At 42.7% G+C, this 20,311-nt stretch overlaps 1 protein-coding gene across 3 annotated transcripts in view; it reads right to left on the bottom strand.

Annotated features, from left to right (window-relative positions):
- The window catches only part of slc12a4 (solute carrier family 12 member 4), a 36,295-nt gene that overhangs the window by 5,769 nt on the left and 10,215 nt on the right, over nucleotides 1-20,311 (bottom strand). For 2 of the 3 annotated variants that reach the window (XM_088614080.1, XM_088614079.1), the window contains 16 exons: nucleotides 15,751-15,845; nucleotides 15,106-15,237; nucleotides 13,272-13,418; nucleotides 12,451-12,505; nucleotides 11,601-11,731; nucleotides 10,896-11,140; nucleotides 10,570-10,784; nucleotides 9,933-10,097; nucleotides 8,719-8,817; nucleotides 7,645-7,702; nucleotides 6,782-6,956; nucleotides 5,009-5,127; nucleotides 3,076-3,174; nucleotides 2,298-2,417; nucleotides 1,782-1,886; nucleotides 1,111-1,279 (listed from right to left, as the gene is read on the bottom strand). In XM_088614080.1, coding sequence (XP_088470206.1) covers nucleotides 1,111-1,279; nucleotides 1,782-1,886; nucleotides 2,298-2,417; nucleotides 3,076-3,174; nucleotides 5,009-5,127; nucleotides 6,782-6,956; nucleotides 7,645-7,702; nucleotides 8,719-8,817; nucleotides 9,933-10,097; nucleotides 10,570-10,784; nucleotides 10,896-11,140; nucleotides 11,601-11,731; nucleotides 12,451-12,505; nucleotides 13,272-13,418; nucleotides 15,106-15,237; nucleotides 15,751-15,845 — 2,129 coding nt within the window. Of the gene's footprint in view, nucleotides 1-1,110; nucleotides 1,280-1,781; nucleotides 1,887-2,297; nucleotides 2,418-3,075; nucleotides 3,175-5,008; nucleotides 5,128-6,781; nucleotides 6,957-7,644; nucleotides 7,703-8,718; nucleotides 8,818-9,932; nucleotides 10,098-10,569; nucleotides 10,785-10,895; nucleotides 11,141-11,600; nucleotides 11,732-12,450; nucleotides 12,506-13,271; nucleotides 13,419-15,105; nucleotides 15,238-15,750; nucleotides 15,846-19,030; nucleotides 19,217-20,311 lie in introns of those variants that run through there. The other variant, XM_088614081.1, reaches the window with a different exon arrangement.

The raw sequence follows: 20,311 nt of genomic DNA on the forward strand, positions 1-20,311 counted from the left end.
ATCTTTAAGAAACTTGTGTATACAGCATACAAATTGTTACAAAGGAGAAAAGTCCTAATCCATTTAGTCCACTTGGTTGCTAATAGTAAATTGATCCAAGTATCTCATGCAGCTGTTCTGTGAACGATGCTTTAACAACATGGCTGAGTAATCTTGTTACAGACTCCCACAACCTTTTGTGTAAAGAAGTGCTTCAGTTTTCAGAGCATTTTCCTGCAGGTACCACTCGTGCCCTCTGGTTTGTGTGTCACTCTTCCGAGAAGCACATTTGGGTTGTCTCAATTCTTGTACTTTCCCACTCCAGATTATTATACTGCAAATTGGAAAAATAGTTGCTAGTGTGTTTTAATAAAACAACATGGATAAACCATAAAGAAACAAAGATAAGATGATTGTGGTTATCTATGAAAATCTAGCTCAATAACAAACATGAGAGTTTGGATCCTGTCCAATTCAATTTAGCTCCAGGCAGCCATGCAGATTATACTTGTCGTCGTGACTCAGTACAACAACGCTTTGATATTGTTAGCTTCGGCATACAGTAGCTTTCTTTCAGTATCTGCTGCAGCACTTGTTCTGCTTGGACGCAGTTAGGTTGGGCTCAGCTCGACTCAGTATCTGCTGCAATATGTGTCCTGCTCTGATGCAGTTAGGTAAGGCTCAACTCGACTTGGTGTTTGTTCTGCTCTGATGCATTTAGGTCCAAATTAGGGCTCAGCTGGGCTCAGTATGTGTTCTGCTATGATGCAGTTAGGTTGGGCTTAGCTCAGCTTGGTGTCTGTTCTGCTCTGATGCATTTAGGTCCAAGTTTGGGCTCAGCTGGGTTCACTGCCTGTTCTGCTCTGATGCAGTTAGGTCAGAGTTAGGGCTCAGCTGGGCTATCTGTTCTGCTCTGATGCAGTAAACTCGGAGTTAGGGCTCAGCTGGGATCACTATCTGTTCTGCTCTGATGCAGTTAGTTCAGAGTTAGGGCTCAGTTCGGCTCACTGTCTGTTCTGCTCTGATGCAGTTAGCTCGGAGTTAGGGCTCAGCTGGGTTCACTATCTGTTCTGCTCTGATGCAGTAAGTTCAGAGTTAGTGCTCAGCTGGGCTCAGTGTCTGCTACAGTACCTGTTCTGCTGCCTGGGCCTCGCCATAGCTGTCCAGGAAGTTGCCCTGGATGACAGAGCCGACGATGGTCAGGCCCTTGCCGGCCTTCAGCTGCGAGGCGAAGGTGAGCAGCCGGGGGTACTTCACGTGCAAGTCCTCGTCCAGCTTCAGCAGCACCAGCAGCTGAGGCCTGCGGGGCAGAGAGGGGGTGCCGTTTTACACACGAGCCGCTTTCTTTCTACGGCACCAGGCCAGCACGGTGAAAAAGCAGCCTCCTTTTCGGTGGTTAAAATGTCAGAGAAAAATGTTGCATTGGATTTTTTACTGGTGCTGAACTAAACGTGCACCACTGCAGCACCACAAACAAGAAAATGATACAACAGACCGCTGCAGGTAAATGAATAAAAAACATTTTCGTCGTCTTGGCTGTGATGAAATCGTTGCATTACCTTTTATAAACATCCGTTTCAGGCAAAGACGACTTGATCAGACCCACAGACTTAATTTCCCAGAAAGAGGTTCTGACAGAATCAGTTCACAATGTCTGAGACAAGGCAAACCGAGATTAGCGCCGTGTCAGAGTGATACTATCCGTGTCCACGAGCTGCACGAGGACTGCACGAGGACTGCACGAGGACTGCACGAGGACTGCACGAGGACTGCACGAGGACTGCACGAGCGCGCACACTTGCCTCCAGTTCTTGGTGTGCGGGGGGCCGGCCTCCAGCCTGAGCAGGGCGTAGCGAGCGGCGCTGAGGGACAGCCCTCGGATCCCGTCGCCCCACTCCTTCTCCGCGCTGCCGGAGAGAGAGGAGCCGCAGATGAAATCCCCCTCCCTTTCCCGACCCCCACAAAGCCACCCCTAGACAGGACAGAGCGCCTCCGGAAGCACACTTGTGCCCGCGGGCAAGAACCGTGCATTTCCGATTCAGACTCACACAAGAAACAAAAAAGGAATGAACATTTGAAAACTTTGCAGGCTGCAGCCTTATGAAATACCCGTGAAGGATTTGGGTATCAATTACCATGTGTAGGTAACTGATCAATCAAAAAATGAGGAACGAACGGGAACAGGTAAAGGTTTATTCCAAGAAAAGAGACACAATGTTTCGGCTGTGGAGCCTTTCAGCATGCAATAAACCATTACCTGTTCCTTTGTCACCTATGCATGCTGATGCGGCTACCTAGAGGGATCTGTTTGCACGTACCCCTGATATTCGATGTATTTGTAGATCATGCCAGCGATGCCCATGGCCACAATGGCGTAATACCAGGAGGAGATGAACATCAGGGCCAGGCACATGCTCATACCCAGGAAGGACAGAGCCCTGGCAGGAACAGAGAGAGCTGTATAGCTGTACAGCTACAGGCACAGGACCATGGGCCCCAGCATTACGATACACAGAGCTCCTTTGTATAGTTATTCATATCAGCACACACATAGCATGTCTGTAGAGCCATTCACATGGAAGAACACAGGGCAGGTTTATATAATTGTTAGTATGGGAATAAGACTTTACTCTAGTTATGTTAATTTTTACTACTGTTGCCCAAGATATTTATATCCGAATCATACATTGGTTAAACAGAAACAGAAATTTGCTTATTTTCACTTGTTACAATTTTCTAAAAGGAACATTTCTTTCTTATTCATAGACCATGCAATAGGAACTCTAGAATAATGGTCAAACCTTTTCAATGTAGTTTACAGACCAAGAAAAGGTCTGGGGGTGATAACAAAAATAAGCTCTGCTTAAATAGAGGGTGAAAAGGAAACAAGGAAACAACCAGAGAAAGAATGATCTGCTTTTCCTAAACGCTAAGGGAGTTAGTTAGTCTAGGCATTGAAAAATGAGTGGAAACTCTGGCCTCGATTCATTTGCACACGATTAGATTATCTTCCCAGTAATGTTGAAGGGCACTGAAATGCAAACTGAAGGCGATTTCCATGCATGAAAGATTTGACAGTACGTAATGAGACCTTACCAGTGGTAGTACTTGAACCTTGGCCTCCAGTTAGGGGTTCGGAGGAGTGTTTGAACAGCACATGCCAGGTTCACGAAGAGATAGCACATCAGAAAAAACCTGGACAGGGATTAAACACAACACAACAAGGATTTACCATACTAATACAATATGTTAGGTTGCACTTCTTAAAGGATTTTTAGAAAACACAGTTAATTGTTTTTATAAGGTATGTAATCTAAAATTCTCCCCTTGAAGGACATCTCAGATCAGTGTGGATATTGACAGGATCTGGCTACTGTGCTTATGGTCAGTTTCACACAACTGCTGAACTGACCACTGCCACTGAACTCTCTGCTGTCCTCGTCTGTCAAAGGTTGGAGGCCTAAGATAATGGATGCACACAATGGGAAAATCACAAAAAGAAATTCTGTAACTTAAAGTATGGTTTCAACAAAGCACAGATCCATTTTCAAAAACACACCTGCAGCAGTAGGAACCTAGAGGGTTTGTGTTAAATTAGTGGCAAAGGTTCTATCTGCACAACTTGACTATTGCACTCACATGATTTCTAAGTGCGCTGAGCTCACAGAAGTGTAACACGTAATTGGAAGACAGCACTTTGAGAGTAAAATGATTCTGAATTTGACCTCCTGGCACAACTTCCTTTTAGAAGAAACAAATCCTAGAAGCCAATACCTGCAAACACTGTATGCAAATCCCAACACAACACTGCTACAAGATACACAACAGAATTACTGTCTAGGGTAGCATGAGGCAAACAGATAACACCTGATCTTTCAGATTACACTTTCCAAACTGTGTCTCTGCACAAAGGACACAAATAAGACCATAGTACATATGTTATAATCCTCTCTTTCTGGGTAACAAGTTTTCCTGGAACTTGTTTTAATCTGATCTGATTGTTTGTTCTGCTTTTTTCTAAATGACGTTTGTATAGGAATCCCACCCCATTATTCTGAAGACAATACAGACATCATCACACGCAGTATCAACCACCATTCAAAAAGCCCTTCCTAAGATAAATGTGTATCCGTTATAGTTACTTGTATACCAGTAACTAAAAAACAAAACTAAATTTATCAAAGTGATTTTAAGAACCACTTAAAACTAGAAAGGAAAAAGCAATAATTCAGTTGAGCAGCTGAGCCGATATTGGACCAAGGTTCAGGGGCTTCACTAGGGTTTTGTGAAACAGCATTTTTGTCAAAAATTCAACTGTATGCAAGCCTTATATTATATATTAAGCCTTATATCCCTTGGAGTACCAAAGGCATTTTAATGTCATTGCTAACATAATTGTTAGCAGACCCATGTTTCCCATTTCTGGATAACAGCCACACCTACACCTCTTATAAGGTCCCAGAGCGCACTGCATACCAGGAAAAGCAAAACCATACTGTTTTTCCTGGTTCAGTTTTCACCAGACTGAGTTTTAAACTCACAACATCAGGGGGACTTATTTGCCTTAACTGAGCTTTTCACCTCCTGTTTTCCCCTATTCAGAGGACCAATACTGTACAACCTGCCACATCAAGATTCTATTCATCCTTCAAAGCTGCTGATCCCTCTTCAGAAAAGTGAACGTTTTTAGTTTGGACGGGAATATTACCAGAGGGTCCTATTCAAGCGCTGAAAGGCACCGGCGACGGCAATCCCAGAGGCCGTCGTCAGAATGAAAAGTGAAACAAGCCAGACGACACCCGTGGAAACGAGTGCATTTAAAACCAGAGAGCAGGAGGCACTTCTTTACGCAAAGGGGAGCGGGAGCGTGAAACAAATGAACCCAGCCATGTTGTTGAAGCCGATACCCTGGCTAAATTCAAGAAACGGCAGGGTGAGATCCTTGGATCAATTATCTACTAACTACCAGATAGGCCGAGTGGCCTCCTCCCATTTGTGCCCTGTGTTATGTCCCCGTGGTGGGGCTCACATGGAGAGGATGGGAGCCACCATGTCCAGGGAGGCGATCAGGATGCCCAGCTCCGCGATCAGGCCGGTCAGCAGCAGGGCCCAGGTGGGCTCTCCATTGGCCTTCCCATGTCCAAACACCTGCCAGGAGACGGAAGGTTGTATGATCAAATTTGCGCTTCCTGAAAACGATGTAAAAATCTGGCAACTGTTCCAATTCAATTTTGAAATTCAAAGATAAAAAAAAATTCAATCACATTTGTGAAAAAAAAAAAAACTTCCTTTCCAATAAAGGATTTAATGCCCCTGGTTTAAACCACCATTGTTTCATTCCCAGGATGCCTTGCTAATGTAATCAATGCAAACAAGAGAGGAAGTAACAGGCATCTGCATTTTTATCATCAGATCAGAGCTTCTGAATCTACACCATGGTTAAACATTGTGGGCTCAGTTCAGGTGACATTTATGTTGCCTTCATTTTACCACCTTTTTTTAAGATACACATATAAACTATTAATATTCCGAAAAAGAGAAAAAGGTTAAATGCATTTCTTTTAAATCAGTATCCTGAAAGAGTTATGCCACTTTTCCCAATTTTTTCATGTGTTGTTTTCTCACAAGGAATTAATAGGCAATAATTAAAAACAATGGTAAAATTAGTTTCATGATGATGATCCTCCGTGTCTTGTAGTGATCCCCTTTGGCTTAACCATTTTCTAGAAGGAAGCTGTTTTACTCTTTTCACATACAATCCTGAATGTGTGACACTCTGCACACATGTGAGAAATTCAAAGCTAATAATTCAATAATTTAACTGCTAATAAAATAACCAATATCAAAAACTCCCCAGGAACTAATCCATCCTGTCCAGAAAAAAAGCTTGTTACAATCAGATAAAAAGGTGCACGATGAGTCAGGTTAACATCCCTCATGGTGTGCGGAGTCCTAAAAATAGTCTTTCAGCAGGAGTTTGGACTCTAAAATGTGCAGAAAGAAGGGTAAACACCAACTGAATGACAGCGATTGACACGATGCACTTTAAACTATTTTAATGTTAAACCACGTGATTGATGGAGCGAGTCGAGAGACCATCTCCATACTTCTAGTTTCTAGAACTACTGCTAGACAGCGGATGATTATTGATTTGGAGCACCTAGAGTCAATCGCAAACACGTTGTGTCAGCTCCTTTTTCGTTAGTGTTTCCCTCCATTTTAGGCCCTCAGAAATGCAAAGAAATACATTTAAAAAATGTGCCTACAGTGCCTCATGGGAAATCCGGCACTGGCCAGCCACCCTGAGGAGACCCTCAGACCCGCATCACTTCCACTCGTCTGCCCCTGGGAGGGAGGATGACACTGCTGAGCTGGTACTGGTGCAAAGGCCAGCGAGAGGTGGGGATCCTGCCCTGCCTGGATTTGCCGATTTGTTTTCGGGTGTGTAATATGAAAGAATTTTGCCTCTTTTACCTACTGTCCTTACAGTTTGCCCCAAAACTTGCAACAATGTAGACAGTGCACAGAAATCAGATGTTTTGATCGGATATTATACATTATTTGGTTTTTAATGCTTGCAAAACCAAAAGCAAGGTGCTCAGCAGAGGCATGCATAACCTCTTCTCTCAAAGAGGCTTGTGAGTGTTTTAACGGTTTGCTGCTGATCTGGGGTCTTGTGAGGAGTAGTGCAGCTCAGTGTGGGAGAGGCGAGTTTTTGACCCGGGAGCATGAACCAAATACCCCTCCCCCAGCCTGCCCCAAGACCTCCTGTCCTATCTCCAGGTCAGTGCGGGAATCCCACCCTCAGGAAGGGGATGATGTTGTCCTTGGCGATGGCCTGCAGGAGGCGGGGGGCCCCCGTGAGGCTCTGCAGTCCCGCGCCACAGGTGGAGAAGAAGGAGCCGATGACGATGACCCACGGCGATGGCCAGGACAGCGTTCCTACCACCAGATTCTTGCTCACCACATCCCCGAACCTGCGGACAGGACACACAGCTCAAACTGGAAATGGGCCCATCAGGCAACAAAACCTATCCAAAGCTGCACTGGCAAGCGGTTGCAGATGAGACCACCAATGACCAGAAGATTACACAGAAACATCCATGTATTTCAATCTGCACATACTACAATATAATGTGCTTTTAGCACTGTGCGATGGCAGCACTACATTGTTCAGCTACAAGTTTTTCTTCCGCCCACAGTATGGGCAGCACAGCATACACTGTAATTAAACCCAGGATATGAAAAACCATGCTCAGCAGTATGAAACTTATTTTAACCACATGTCTAAAAACTGTGGTATAAATGTATCTGAAAACGTCTTTCTCAGTTCCTCTTCACACCCAAATGTGGGTAGGATATAATGCTGCTGCTCTTTAATGTGCAAAGGAAATGTTTTTGCACAGTTAAGCCTGGGACTTTACTGCTTATATTTTGTAAGTAGAAAAAAGAAGGTTTGTTCATCTGTGCAGATGCAGCCAAATCTGGAGAGCAAAACGGTCCCATGAGCAGGGGCCACTGTCTGTGGTCAGAGCTCGACTTTGACTGTGATGAGAGAGAGAGGAGACCGAGTCATGTTATTACATGCCAGAAGAAATTAAAGCAGCAGCCTGTGGTGCCTGATCCAATGGCTGTGAATGACCGTGTTTTTTTACAGCAACTTACTTGTCTCTTAAAACAGCTCCTTCAATACATGCCCCAAACAGCACCACTGAGCTGAGGTCTGGATTGCAGCATCAAGGAATAACACTATCTCCTTCTGCTGTGCTCAACACCCATTGCATTCCATCCCGTTTATCAGCCGTACTTGATGTATCTGGCCCAAGCTGTACACTCCCAACCTCCCACATGCCCTGCATGTGGCTCAAGATCTGCCCAGCCAAACTCTTTGCACGAGACAAACTATTATTCAACCTCGACAAACTACAGCCTGTTATTGATTCAGTTTCAGCCTGGGTTGCCTGGTGTGTCCTTCTGTCTGCAAGTGTTTTCTCCATGTTTACCCTAGCTAGATTAATAACTGTCTAATGTGCCTTTGGAAGTGTCCTGTGAAGGACTGGTGGCCCATCCAGGGTGCCATTGTGTCTGCAGGATAGGTTCTGGGTTACTGAAACCGTTGCAAAGATAAAGCACCTCTCTGATAATGGATGGAAGGATAGACATACTGTACTGCGGCCCAAGTGTGAGTCCATTCAATTTCTGACATGTAATAAGTTACTGTAGGCATATGTGTATTTGCATTTCCTTGTCTGGTTCTTTTTGGAGCTGGAGTTCCAATACATCTTTATCAATTGTATCTTCCACACCAGTCAGAGGTCAGCAGTGACTAAGCAGAAAGGTGTTCGAGATTTTAATAACAAAAAAAGCAAAAAGTCACAATCATATGCATTCATGGCTCATGACATATTTATAAATTTGCCACCTCTTGATGTTCCTTGATTATTCACTATGATTTCTAATTCATACGAGCAGCAATAAAAATGCTGCAGCAGATCTAGCCAGACCTCAGAAGCTAAGTGAAACTTGCCCGTACTGGTCATCAGTACTGGGAAGTGAGACCTCTAAGGCTGCTGATCCAAGTGGTGCAGGTGAAACAGTAGACTGAGAGGAGGGTTGTTAATCCTGGTGATTTGGCTAGATTCCTTTCACAGTTTGCACAATGTGGCTCTTCTAACGTTCTCCCTTAATTCAGTTCCCGGCTTCACTGTTGTGAAGGTGGGCTGCCATTAAAAAGGATACAAACTAGAGATGTTGTAGTGATGGCCAAAATTGTTCCCACAGGGATAGACTTCTGTGCATCTTTCAGATCTCCAGATCTGTTTGAACCAGCCATGATACCTACAGAACAGCAAAGAACCAAAGAGATTTAAGGAAATGCACAACATCCCAATAACAAGTAGTTCAGGTGAGTAGCTGCGTCAGCATGTGTAAGCTACACCTAGAATGTACATGGCTGCAGCAAAGGTCACACCCGAAGAAGACTCCACAGCTGAAACATTGTGTTTTCTTTCTTCTCTTTTCAGCATGTAATAAACCTTTACTTGTTCCTTTGCATCCTAATAACAAGCTTCCCTTCCTCCTAGATTTTCAATACTGTGCTTTCAAACAACATACAACACGTCTCCTACAGTTCCACTTATTTTCAAAATTTCCAAAACATCTCAATCATTAACTCCGGATGCATTACACTGTTCCACCAAGATTTCAGCCTAGAACAGGTACTGGCGAGGGTGATATTGACTGAAATGATCCACACAATCCAATCCTTCATCAGGATTTCTATTTATAAGTGTAGGCAACCACGCCTGTTCCATTCTAACCATATCCTTGATCTAGTAAACCATAAATAATTATTTAATTAATCAATAATTCCTGCGAACGCTTCTTGCAAGTCAACAGCAGGCTTTTGTTTAAGTGAGGATCAGAGCCGTTTTAGATCAATGTCACCTATTAAGTAATTAAGGATCAACCAGTTGTAGCATAATCATGTGGAGGTGCCGACAGAGCACAGGATTTTCACCAGGTCCTGTTCTAAGGTGTGAACAATGTTGTGTTCATTCAGGCTAACAACAAAGACAGTAATTGAATTGTATTTAATCAAAGAACACAGAAGAACAAACTAGGAAAACTAGAAAAGTAGGAAAATGCGAGGCATCTGGCCAAGGTGCAGCTGCCCAACATGCATATCCTGAAATGACGACAGAAGTATTATCAGTAATTTGTTACATCTGCTACATCCTACTCAGTCTTGTCAGTGCAGACAAGCACAAGCAAGCCAACTGTCCCTAGTTCTGTGCAAACAAATGAAAGAGAATTTCCTACGGGAATTCTGAGAGATCAAGAAAGGACTTGATGGCACCAGCATATTGTACATTGACACAATGGAGATAATGACGCAGGCCAGGAAGAGGAATTCGGAGTTGCTGACATAACTCGGAATAGGAAGGGCTTACCGGTGACTGATGGGAAGAAGATTCCGACGAGCACAGTGAAGGAGGTGGCGATGTCTGCCGATACATACAGGTAGAAATTCTCCATCGAGCCATGAACGTCCAGCGAGGGCAGGCTGGCTTTCTCCACAATGTCATTCTTGTCCATGTAGGAGCTCCACATGTTCTCTGCAGACACGACATTTCCACACAATCCCACCAACCAGGAGGGCAGGATGGGAGGTGGGAAGGCAGGGAAGAATGTCATTACTATGCTTGGAACAGGCCAAAAACATTACGACCCACAGTTAGCTTTAATCCTGGCCCAGACAGTTCTTTTGGCTGTGCTGGAAGGCTGGGAGATTATTTGAAATCCTGAATGACACTGACAGCAGACGTTAAGACCAACAGTGAAACCCAGATACCTGAGGACATGAAGGAGGGAGGACATTAAGTCCTAAAATCAGGAAGCACTTTCTTACATGTGGGTTTGTGGTGTCTAGCGAGAACTACCCAGCCACGTTGTTGAAGATGATTCCCTGAAATTCTTTAAGAAACAGCACCATTCTTGGCCATGAAGCAACCCAGTGAGCAAAACAAGACAAACTGCCTGCTCTCATGCTGCATTCCAAGTGTTTAAGTCACAGCGTTTTTATTATACCTCTGATTATGCCACTGGCCAGCCCAGGGATGCCTTGGATTTCTGTGATGTTGTTATGGACAAAATACTCATCACAATGATGGGTAGTCATGTTCCCAGAGTTGCAGAAGTTCTCCCACAGCTTGCTGGCCACAGTCTCATTGTTCTTCATCACTGTCTTTGCACAGACATCAAACAGGTCTCTGACCAAGGTCCTGTTGCCCAACATGCATATCCTGAAAAGACATCAGAAATCTTCTCAGGCCTGTCACTTCAGACAAGCACCACTGAGCCAACTCTCCTAAGTTCTGAGCAAGCAAATGAAAGAAAAAAAGGGGTACACTTACGGGAATTCTGGGGGGTCAAAAATGGACTTGATGGCGCCAGCATATATTGACACAATGGAGATGATGACGCAGGCCAGGAAGAGGGAAGCAAACTTGTTGACGTACTTGACCCCTACGAAGACGATGAGAGCCATGAAGCTGAGGAAGATGGTGCCGTACACCCTCATGTTATTGAGCAAAGCGCCGTCGCCGCCGCCGTGCCCGTCGGATGGGTGGAATATCGCTGCCTGCGGGACGATGTATTTCTGGACAAAGAGAACCCACAGGGCACTGAAATATTCTGGCAGAGTTATATGTCACATATATGTCTCAACATTGTTTTAAACCTATTGAGGAAGACAGCTGAAACATTGTCAGCCAACCACACCACTCAACAGCTGGACAGCGCAACTGCCCTCTATTCAACATAGAAACAAGGCCCCCAGTGCTCCACTAAGACTGTTACCAGGCAAAGAGTACAGGGGCAACAGGCTTATTAAGAAACCACGATCACAATTTCAATAACTGTTTCCTCCTGCTATGTTAACTGCAATGTTAGAACCCTTAACTTTATCTTAAAGCAGCAGTTTAATATTTGCTTTACCACGCATCCGCCCCAAAATAAAATGCATTCTTCAAGCCCAAAGTGCATTCCTTTCTATGATGGGTTATGTCCGTCACATGTGATGGACGAAGGGGGGACGATCCTTATATGGCACCACTCACCAGCAGGATCTCAATGGCACCTAGAATGTACATGGCTGCAGCAAAGGTGGTCCCCAGATAAAAGCACAGTCCCACAGCGCCACCGAACTCAGGACCCAGGGAGCGCGAGATCATGAAGTAGGAGCCTCCAGCTGTAACAGATTGACATCAGTTCCAAGAAACGCGCTTTGGCAAGGCACATGGACTTCTGGGGTGTCAGATCTACACCAGGTGCAGACGTCAAAGAAGCAATGTGTTCTTTCACTTAAAGAGTTCAGGGAATGGATTTCTAGCACACAGTGTTTTTTGGCTTTAATGTAATACAATGTATTTATTGTCACGCAGTGCCTTTCCTTGAGGCATTCAATCCTACCCATTGTGTTGAATTACAGAACTTCTATGCCCATTTTCAAATGGAATAATTTTTCGTCAAGACTTGAAATTGGGCATCAGTGCTTTGGGCAAGGCATTGCAAACAGGCAGATTGACACAGATCATATGACACTGTCTTATGTGCATTTTAGAAAAATGGTTTGGTATTTTACATTAACACTTCATATCCTGACAGTGTTAAATTTTGGGTGCCACACTGCATTATGCAGCTCCCTTTGGTGTTTGAAGGAACCCTAAATTCCAGATTCTCCCATCTCCCAAACATCCCCCACTCTCTGGATGTAATAACACTCACCTTGCAAAACTACCATTTGGTGAGAATGTACTGTAAATAAAATAAAAGAGCAAACAGAGCAAAATCACCTTACAAGGTGAGCTTTACAGCTGTTGTAATAAACATGTTTTTCTCTAGAAATCACGCCATGGCTCTTAGCATGAGAAGAGTTATTCATTTAAGTCCAACTTAAGCAACCATTACCTGGAACCACACCGTTAGTTGCGATGGCACTCATAGATATGGCTGTAAGCATTGTCTGCAGAAACAGGAAAAGGTATTAAATAATTCACATTGTGGACTCTTGGCACTGTCGATGAGAGAGGTTGAAAGACTGCAGCTGTGAAGCACTTGTGAGCAGCAAGACGTTGCAAAGGAAGTCAAAGGCAACATTCATTCAAATTCATCAGGAGCCGACAACTGAATCACTGCTGTACACCGCAAGAGAAAAGGTCCAGAAACATTCCGATCACGAAATGCTTTGATTTCAGCAACCAGAAGCAAAAACAGTTAAATGTACAAAAAAACCAAACAAATGGACTTTAATTGAAAGCAGGCGAAAAGACCTGCTCGGTGCCAGCTCTTAAGGTCAGAAGATTCTAAAAACAAACAAAAAATACAAATACTGTAAGAGGATATTTATAGCTCCACCTTGTGGTTTTAAAGCATAATACCTTTTGGTTTAAAGTGGACAAAATCATGATTATGATCAAATGCATGGAGTACCACACACTTAATGTTGATTTATATACAGTATTATTTAACCAAAATTGTGTTTTTAACTGTACCATACATAATAAGAGATAATTTATAAACCTTGTCTGAAGAATTTGGATCAAGCATTCTAGTGAATTCAAAAGCAATTAAGAACATCTATTTTTAAGGGACGAAGGCAACCGATATTAGGTTTTTATTGATCTAGTAGTTTTTGGGTGCTTCCAAGATCTTGTATAGATGTACAAATGAACTCTGAAGCTTAGATGAATGAGCAGTGTTTTTTGTGCACTGAGTTGGTCTGTGCTTACACAGGAGCAGCACATCAAAACGATCAGGAAGGACTGAACGACTCCCGCCGTGCCCACGATCCAGGTGAGGCGCAGGAAGAGTATGACCCCAAAGATGTTCTGCAGACAGGGCAGGTACACGCCCATCAGGCTGCCCATTCTGGGGGACTGCGGGCACAAGAGGGGAAACAACGACACTCAGGAAGTGCATTAATAACAAAACAGAAGACGTCTTTACACAAAGGGTGGTGGGGATGTGGAACAAGCTACCCAGCTAAGTTGAAGAAGCTGATTCCCTGGGGTTTTTGCGAGACGAAACCCCCCACAAATGAATCGGAAGGTCTGAGCGACTGCCTTTTGATGCAGAATTTCTGTTTTTAGAATCAACAGAATTGGAAGTCATGGCAGATGACAAAGCCTGCCTGCGTGAAACTCCTCTTCTTTCACCTCCATGTGGCTGATCACCCCTCCTTCCTTCCTGTCTGAATCAACAGGAAGACATCTATTTCATGAAGACTGCCAGAGCCACTGATCAAAACACTGTGACAGTCCTTGTTTAAATAATAAGTTGCAAAAGCTCAATCAATAACAAATAATCGACAAATAAAGAATAATTAGTTTTCATGGAGCCTTTTCTGTTTTTCCATTAATTGAGCTTGACTGGAGGTGATCACCAGAGGTTCTGCCCAAAGTGTTTCAAGCTTTTTTAATTTTCTTACACTTTCGTCATCAGGGCTCTCAGTACTGAGTCTTTCTACCACTGTGAATATTTCATAATGCAAGCCTTTTGTGGCAAGGGTCACACCCAGAATAGTAATTTACTTTTTGGGTTTAAGTTAAACAACATATTTAAAGAACACTACTGTTCTATACCCTGCTTATACACTGTCTTTCTACACGGAAAGGCTTGGACAGATAGACTGGAAATAGCTTATCGATCAAAGGTATTGATTAGGACTTTGAAGGTCAGTCCTGTGCTTGTTTGCGGCGAAGCTACACAGTGGAAGCTGCAGACCCACAGCCTGGGCTCAATCAGTGTACAGCAACTGCCTCTGGGCCACTGACAGGGCGAGGGAGAGAGACTGGTTATCTAAAGGCCTGCTGATGTCATCGGCAGGCCCTTCAGGCTGGGCCCTGCGAACGTGCCCCCCCCTCCCACCCCCCCGCTGTGCATTGGCTTCACGCTTGGGACTGTAGGGTGGCCCTGGTGCCTCTCGGCTCGCAGAGTCTCGGCAAAAGAATCACAGCAGTAGAGCACAACGCACACGTCAGAGGATTACTTTTGGGTTTCAGTTATACTTTTTATATATATACTTTCCCTGCAGGTTGAAAAGATGAAGCTCTGCGTGTGACCACGATTTGCGTGGCGAGATATTCTTCCAAAAATGAAAATTGGTCAATTTTTTTTCACCAATGGTTTGTTACTGGGAAGAACACACACTCTGCTGGATCTTCCTGATTAACCTAAGCATTCTTCTTGATTAACTTAAGCGGGGAACCCAGTATCCGAGCCCTGTGCTGTGTAATGGAAAATGTGAGTGAGTGCTTACTTCCAAAGTCATGTAACTTCCCCACTGACACTCACACAGAGGCGTTGCTTTTGTGAGTTTTGCACTCTAAATATAAATATTGTACATGAATAGATGTTCAAATAAGATCAGAGATATCTGATCTCATAGCCAAAACAAACACACAGTAAGAACAGCAAGTTCAGGAATGAAGCTCTGTGCATCGCGTTTACGGACAGTTACAGTGGAGCTCATCTGTCAGCTCTGCTGTTCTGTGCAAAATGTCACAGCCTGATCTTGGATCTTTGGATCAACAAGGATGGCGGATCGGAATCGTGGATACGAACCTTCGGCACCTTCTTCCTGGACACCTCGGCACTCTCGGCCTCCTCGTGCTCCTTGGCCCCTTGGGTGATGTTGGTGTAGTTGACCAGCCGGCTGAGGAGGGAGGACACCTTCGGCCGAATGTCCAGCTCCTCCTGGTGTAGGAGAGGAAAGGCAAAAAAAACAACAACCAACATGCCTGTTAAACAAGAACGAGTGCTGCCTGTTCAGCCTCCACATGAGCAGTACTGTATATGCAGCGTGTGCGATCAATCGCATATCAAACCTTTTATGAAAACAACATTTTCAGTATATGTGCTGCATATTCATGTATAAATCCTTTACATTCCTAAACCCTCACTAATGACTCACTGCATGGCTATTTAATGAATCAGATATTCAGAACCATATTCAGTAGTGGTTACTTTAACAACTGTGTTTATAAAGCGTGTACAAACTATGATTTATACCCAATAAATTTATTTCTGAAAAATTTGCTATACAAGCATAGGAACACTTAAGGATCAGGGCTCTCAGATCAGAAAAGCATGGCAAAATTCTCACTGGATCGAGTACAATGAGGTGCTTTGTACAATTTACAAAGCTGGTACACTACATGCCACTATACAGAACAGTACAAATCAAATCAAGGATCAATAGAAAAGTACCTCAAATAAGGCCAGGTTCTTGTCATAGAAGTCATTTCTCTTCGCTGAGTCTGTCACACTCAGGAAAGGACTATCTTCTTTAAGGTTTCCATGGCCTCAGAAGAAAAAAAGATACCAGGTGGAGTGAGAAGAGAAAAATAAATCCATTTACTGATGGAACCAAGCAGACTGAACAACTCAGGCCACTTAACATATAAAGACTTGTAATCAGTGAATAACACAGTAGTTGAGGTTTGTTTGTGCATACTAAGAACACAACAACATCATTATGTCTTTTGCTAAACACGAACAAAAAGGGATAGAAAAGAGTATTTTTCCAAAATACAGATGACTAAACAAACCGCACAGAAGATAAAATGGCATTGTTCTTGAGAACACAGTCAGACGATATTCACCCAGTTAAATACAGTCTCAAGGGAAGTCTAAGTAGAATATACAAAAGAAAAGGGACCAATGCACCAATTAAGATCACTGTGATTATTTCCAGGGTATTAAATCGATTTTCCTGTACAGGAAGGAGTATTCTTAACGCTATGAGATTAGTCTCAGACAATCTCTCTAAACCAGCTTGAGCACATGTTCACTGTATGACTAACCAGCGCCTCCAACCCACAGCTATTATGATAAAACATCTTGGCAAAACATGGCAGCTGCTCAGTGGATTAAAGTTCTGTAAGAATCACAGCGCACATAGCGAAGATTTTAAATCAGCAAATTTGAGCACAGACGGGTGAAACTGTTCATTTACAGCAGAGGGGTGATTTCATGCATCAATATCCTCTGGACCTCAGTTTAGGCTGATGTCTGCTGCAAAAATGAAACAAATTCATATCTGGAGAGAGATTGTTTTATCCCTGTTTACACTCGTTAGTGGTTACAGACACAGTACATTTCCTGTGTGTTAATGTAGTCTCTCTGCCACATATTGTCTGATTCATCTCTACACCCTTACATCATTCAAAGTCATCAGCACCGATCATTACAGCCCTTCAAGTTCTGATGTGCCATATGAGCTCATTTAATATCTTATTATTTCTACCACTGCTTTCCAAATGATACCATGCCAAGACCTTTTCAATCTAGATTAGACAACCTCATTAGCACGCTTTTTTAATTATGTTACTGTAATAGAACAATTATTTCTTTTCAACACACACATTTTCTCGTGTGTCACTGACCCGTTGAAGATTTCAGATTTCTCCCTAGATGGAATAAACACTACATAATGCTCGACATATATTAAATAATAAAAGGTATAAATGATATGACCAAGAAAAGTTTATGCACTGTTTTCCACTTCCTCTACCCTAAACAAATGGAGTAAACCTTTGTGAGTGTAAGTCTTTCTCAAATAAACATGCATACTGCTACATAGTAACCTCTGAGTTCCCTTGCTTTGTGTAGCATAACTTCTTTAGTACAAACAACAGGGACAAAATCAGTACAGACCTGGGCTCTGCAAATTGTAGGTACTTGCTCTGGCAAACAGCTGAGATCTGCCCTTGTCACAAGCTGGGATGTTAAGTGTAACTGTGCAAATTTGCTAGAGCCCAAAAACAAAGTCTCACAGCTGGAGTGTGGCATGAGCGAATGGCTTCTGACAGCACTTCTGTGAGGAACAGCTTCCTGCACTTCATGACGATAATACGGCTCTGATCAATATTGTGTGGCACTGTACCGTGCTTTTGCAACGTTGCAAACCACCGATTACCACTTTTAACCTGCCATGTTTTAGAATTCCTTCCTTACCTTTATGAGATCTAAACCAAATGCTTGTGTTTGCTGCAATCTAAAGAAGATTGAACACAGTCTATATGGCTGACAGTCTGCTAGCTTCTCAGAAACAGAACTATAGCACAATTACTTTATTTTTGCTAAGCTTATCTAAACTGGGGCTTTCAAGCAGTCGGGACAGCTTTCGGGACCTGAGCATCCCTATGTCATATTCGCAGCAATAGGACACTCTAGGCTTTGTCAAAACAAAGCTCAGTACTCCTTAAGTTTGAAGAATGCATTAAAGAATATCTGACTTTCATATTTTCAAAACTCATAGGTAAGAAATGGTTTGCCCTCAGTTACTTTGCCCTTCTTTAAAGAAGAAAATTTAATAATCTTATTTTAAAAAATCAAGTAACTAAAATTTAAATAAATGACAAAAAAATAAATAAATAAATTACAATGAAATCAGCACAAAATGATTAAATATTCAGATGACTAATTAATGGTGCTTATCTCAGTATTTTTTACATACTTTATCCAAACTCTCAGTCAAAAAACACTAAACGTCTTTCCTAGAAGAGGTTAAGAACTTTGGTTTCCAATGAAATTTTAACTTAACATACACATTGTCTGACTAGCATCAGACTGCGGAAATGTTAGAAAGTTTTGTAATCATGATTTTGATGTATAACTGCAAACATAAATTTAATTCTCCAATCCTCTCCAAAGCTGCACCTGCAATGAAATACGAATCAGCAACGCAAAAAGTCCTCTTTACATCTAGTATTAAATGTATCTGCATATGTTCAGATTTTGGTAAAACACATTACAATATTTATAAATATACTTCTAATGTTTTCAAAGAAATTCGTAGCCAACATCACCACAGATGTAACAGACTTTATATGCTAAAGGAACATAAATCATATTAAGACAAATATACCAAACTTTCAATATATATACAAATATATTATTTCTGCAAAGGTATTCTAAAAGATTGAAGAAAGTCTCATATGCTTATCAGCTTTGAAATCTACCTCAGCTAAGGATGCTCTGCTAAAAGTGACACTCGTCTGATGAAAATTAAGATTCTGAAAAAACACTGCTGTAGCCTCTGCAATTTCCAATGGTAGCTTAAAAATTTCTTACGGTCTTAAAAACATATATCTAAAAAAATGCCTCCTTTAGGCCAGCAGACAATTCTGGCAACACACAAGAACATCCATGTGATCTGATCTTTCACCTGACCGAAGACTCCTCGTGTCGGACTTTCTATGCCCAGTCTTTAAAATGTTTTGCAATTTATAGTAATTAAAAATGAATTAACCTCATCCCAAATCTAAATAACCCCTTATTTTTGCTTATCACTGATTACCACAGGACCTTGTCTGCAGGGCAAATTTAACAATAGTAAGAAACGAGCCCTTGTCCGGTTCTGGAACACCACAGTCAGTGACCACCTTCCTAGTCAGCACCACAGCCACCTGTCCCACTATATCCATCACCCTGCAATGTGATGCTGCTTCAGAGAGACCAAGGAGAAGTCATGGCTGCTGCTCACCTGAGTTCAGCGCTGCCTTTCCATTGATACTGCTCTCCTGTACCATCCTTCCTCGCCTGCCTGCTGACCAGCTGTGCTCAGTACATAGTCGGGCAGAGTTCTGGACGCCCTGCTGCAGTGGGAAAGCTCTCCAGTGTCCGACTACAGAGGCAGTGTGCACTCACCCAGCTGCCCGCAGCTCAGCTCCTATGGAATTAAGCTGCTGTAGAGACCAATCGGGATTCTCTTGGGAGGACAGAGGGTGTCAGAGGATTCCTATACTGCAGCTGGGACCAAGCTGTGCACTCCTAGCACAGCAAAGCAGGCTGCTTGGTGTGTAGCAGACTGTACTAGGGTGTTCCTTTAATCTACAGGAATATCAAAATGAAAGACGGTGACAAGCGTCGTCAACTGTTAGAGAAAAATAAGCTAAATCAATCGGCATAAAAATAAGCTAAATACATAAAAACACCAAGTTTGTTGCCTACATCTGTATTTTTTGCTATTACGAAGTAATAAAGGGAGTTTCAGTGATGTATACCTTGAAACATCTCATTTTCCTTTTTTTGAGCATGCCTTGGACAAGGTAAAAAGTTACACAGAAGCTAGACTTCAGATGCACCATGGCACGAGACTGCTATGACTTATACATATGATTAACCGCATTAGTATTTGTAAATATCTGCACAGAAAATGGATTTTAGGCTGTCTCCTAGTTACCCTACCCATGAATTCTCTCATTCTATTTTACAAAGTTTATTTACTGACGTGTCCTACATTGGTACAAACTGAGAGACAAGCGGTTCATCCATCTCAAAGGTGAGCAAAATCAAACACTTCACTCTGCGTGTTTAGTGAGTTTTAAGAAAGCACTGCTCTCCACTCACCATGCTCTTTATTTTGGCAAAAATAATAAAAGACCCTGAATGTCTTTTTAAGTTTCCAACTGTTATATTGGTTAGACAATGCTGTGATAATGGCACTGTACAACCATTGTGAAAAACAACCACAACATAAATAATTGTCAGATGCTGCCCCCTGTTGTGATTATTAAGTACTGCATCCTCAAAAGCTACAGCAGTAGGTGAGGCTTGTTGGCGTTCCTCATCTAAACAGAAAGCAGACACCCAAAGTAAGGGTCACATGATGGTCCTGCTTGTCCAGAAATAAATCATTTATCATTAGATGGGGCGGTTGCTAATACTGTTTATTTCTGTTGGTATACATTATCTTATTGTCCTAAAACATAATGTGTTCAGTGAGTCAGTCAATGTGACGTTCTGCCACTCCTGGAATTTGGAG

The sequence above is a fragment of the Lepisosteus platostomus genome, chromosome 20 (genome assembly GCF_059453375.1).
Source record: "Lepisosteus platostomus isolate fLepPlt1 chromosome 20, fLepPlt1.hap1, whole genome shotgun sequence".
In the NCBI taxonomy this organism is placed as follows: Eukaryota; Metazoa; Chordata; class Actinopteri; order Semionotiformes; family Lepisosteidae; genus Lepisosteus; species Lepisosteus platostomus.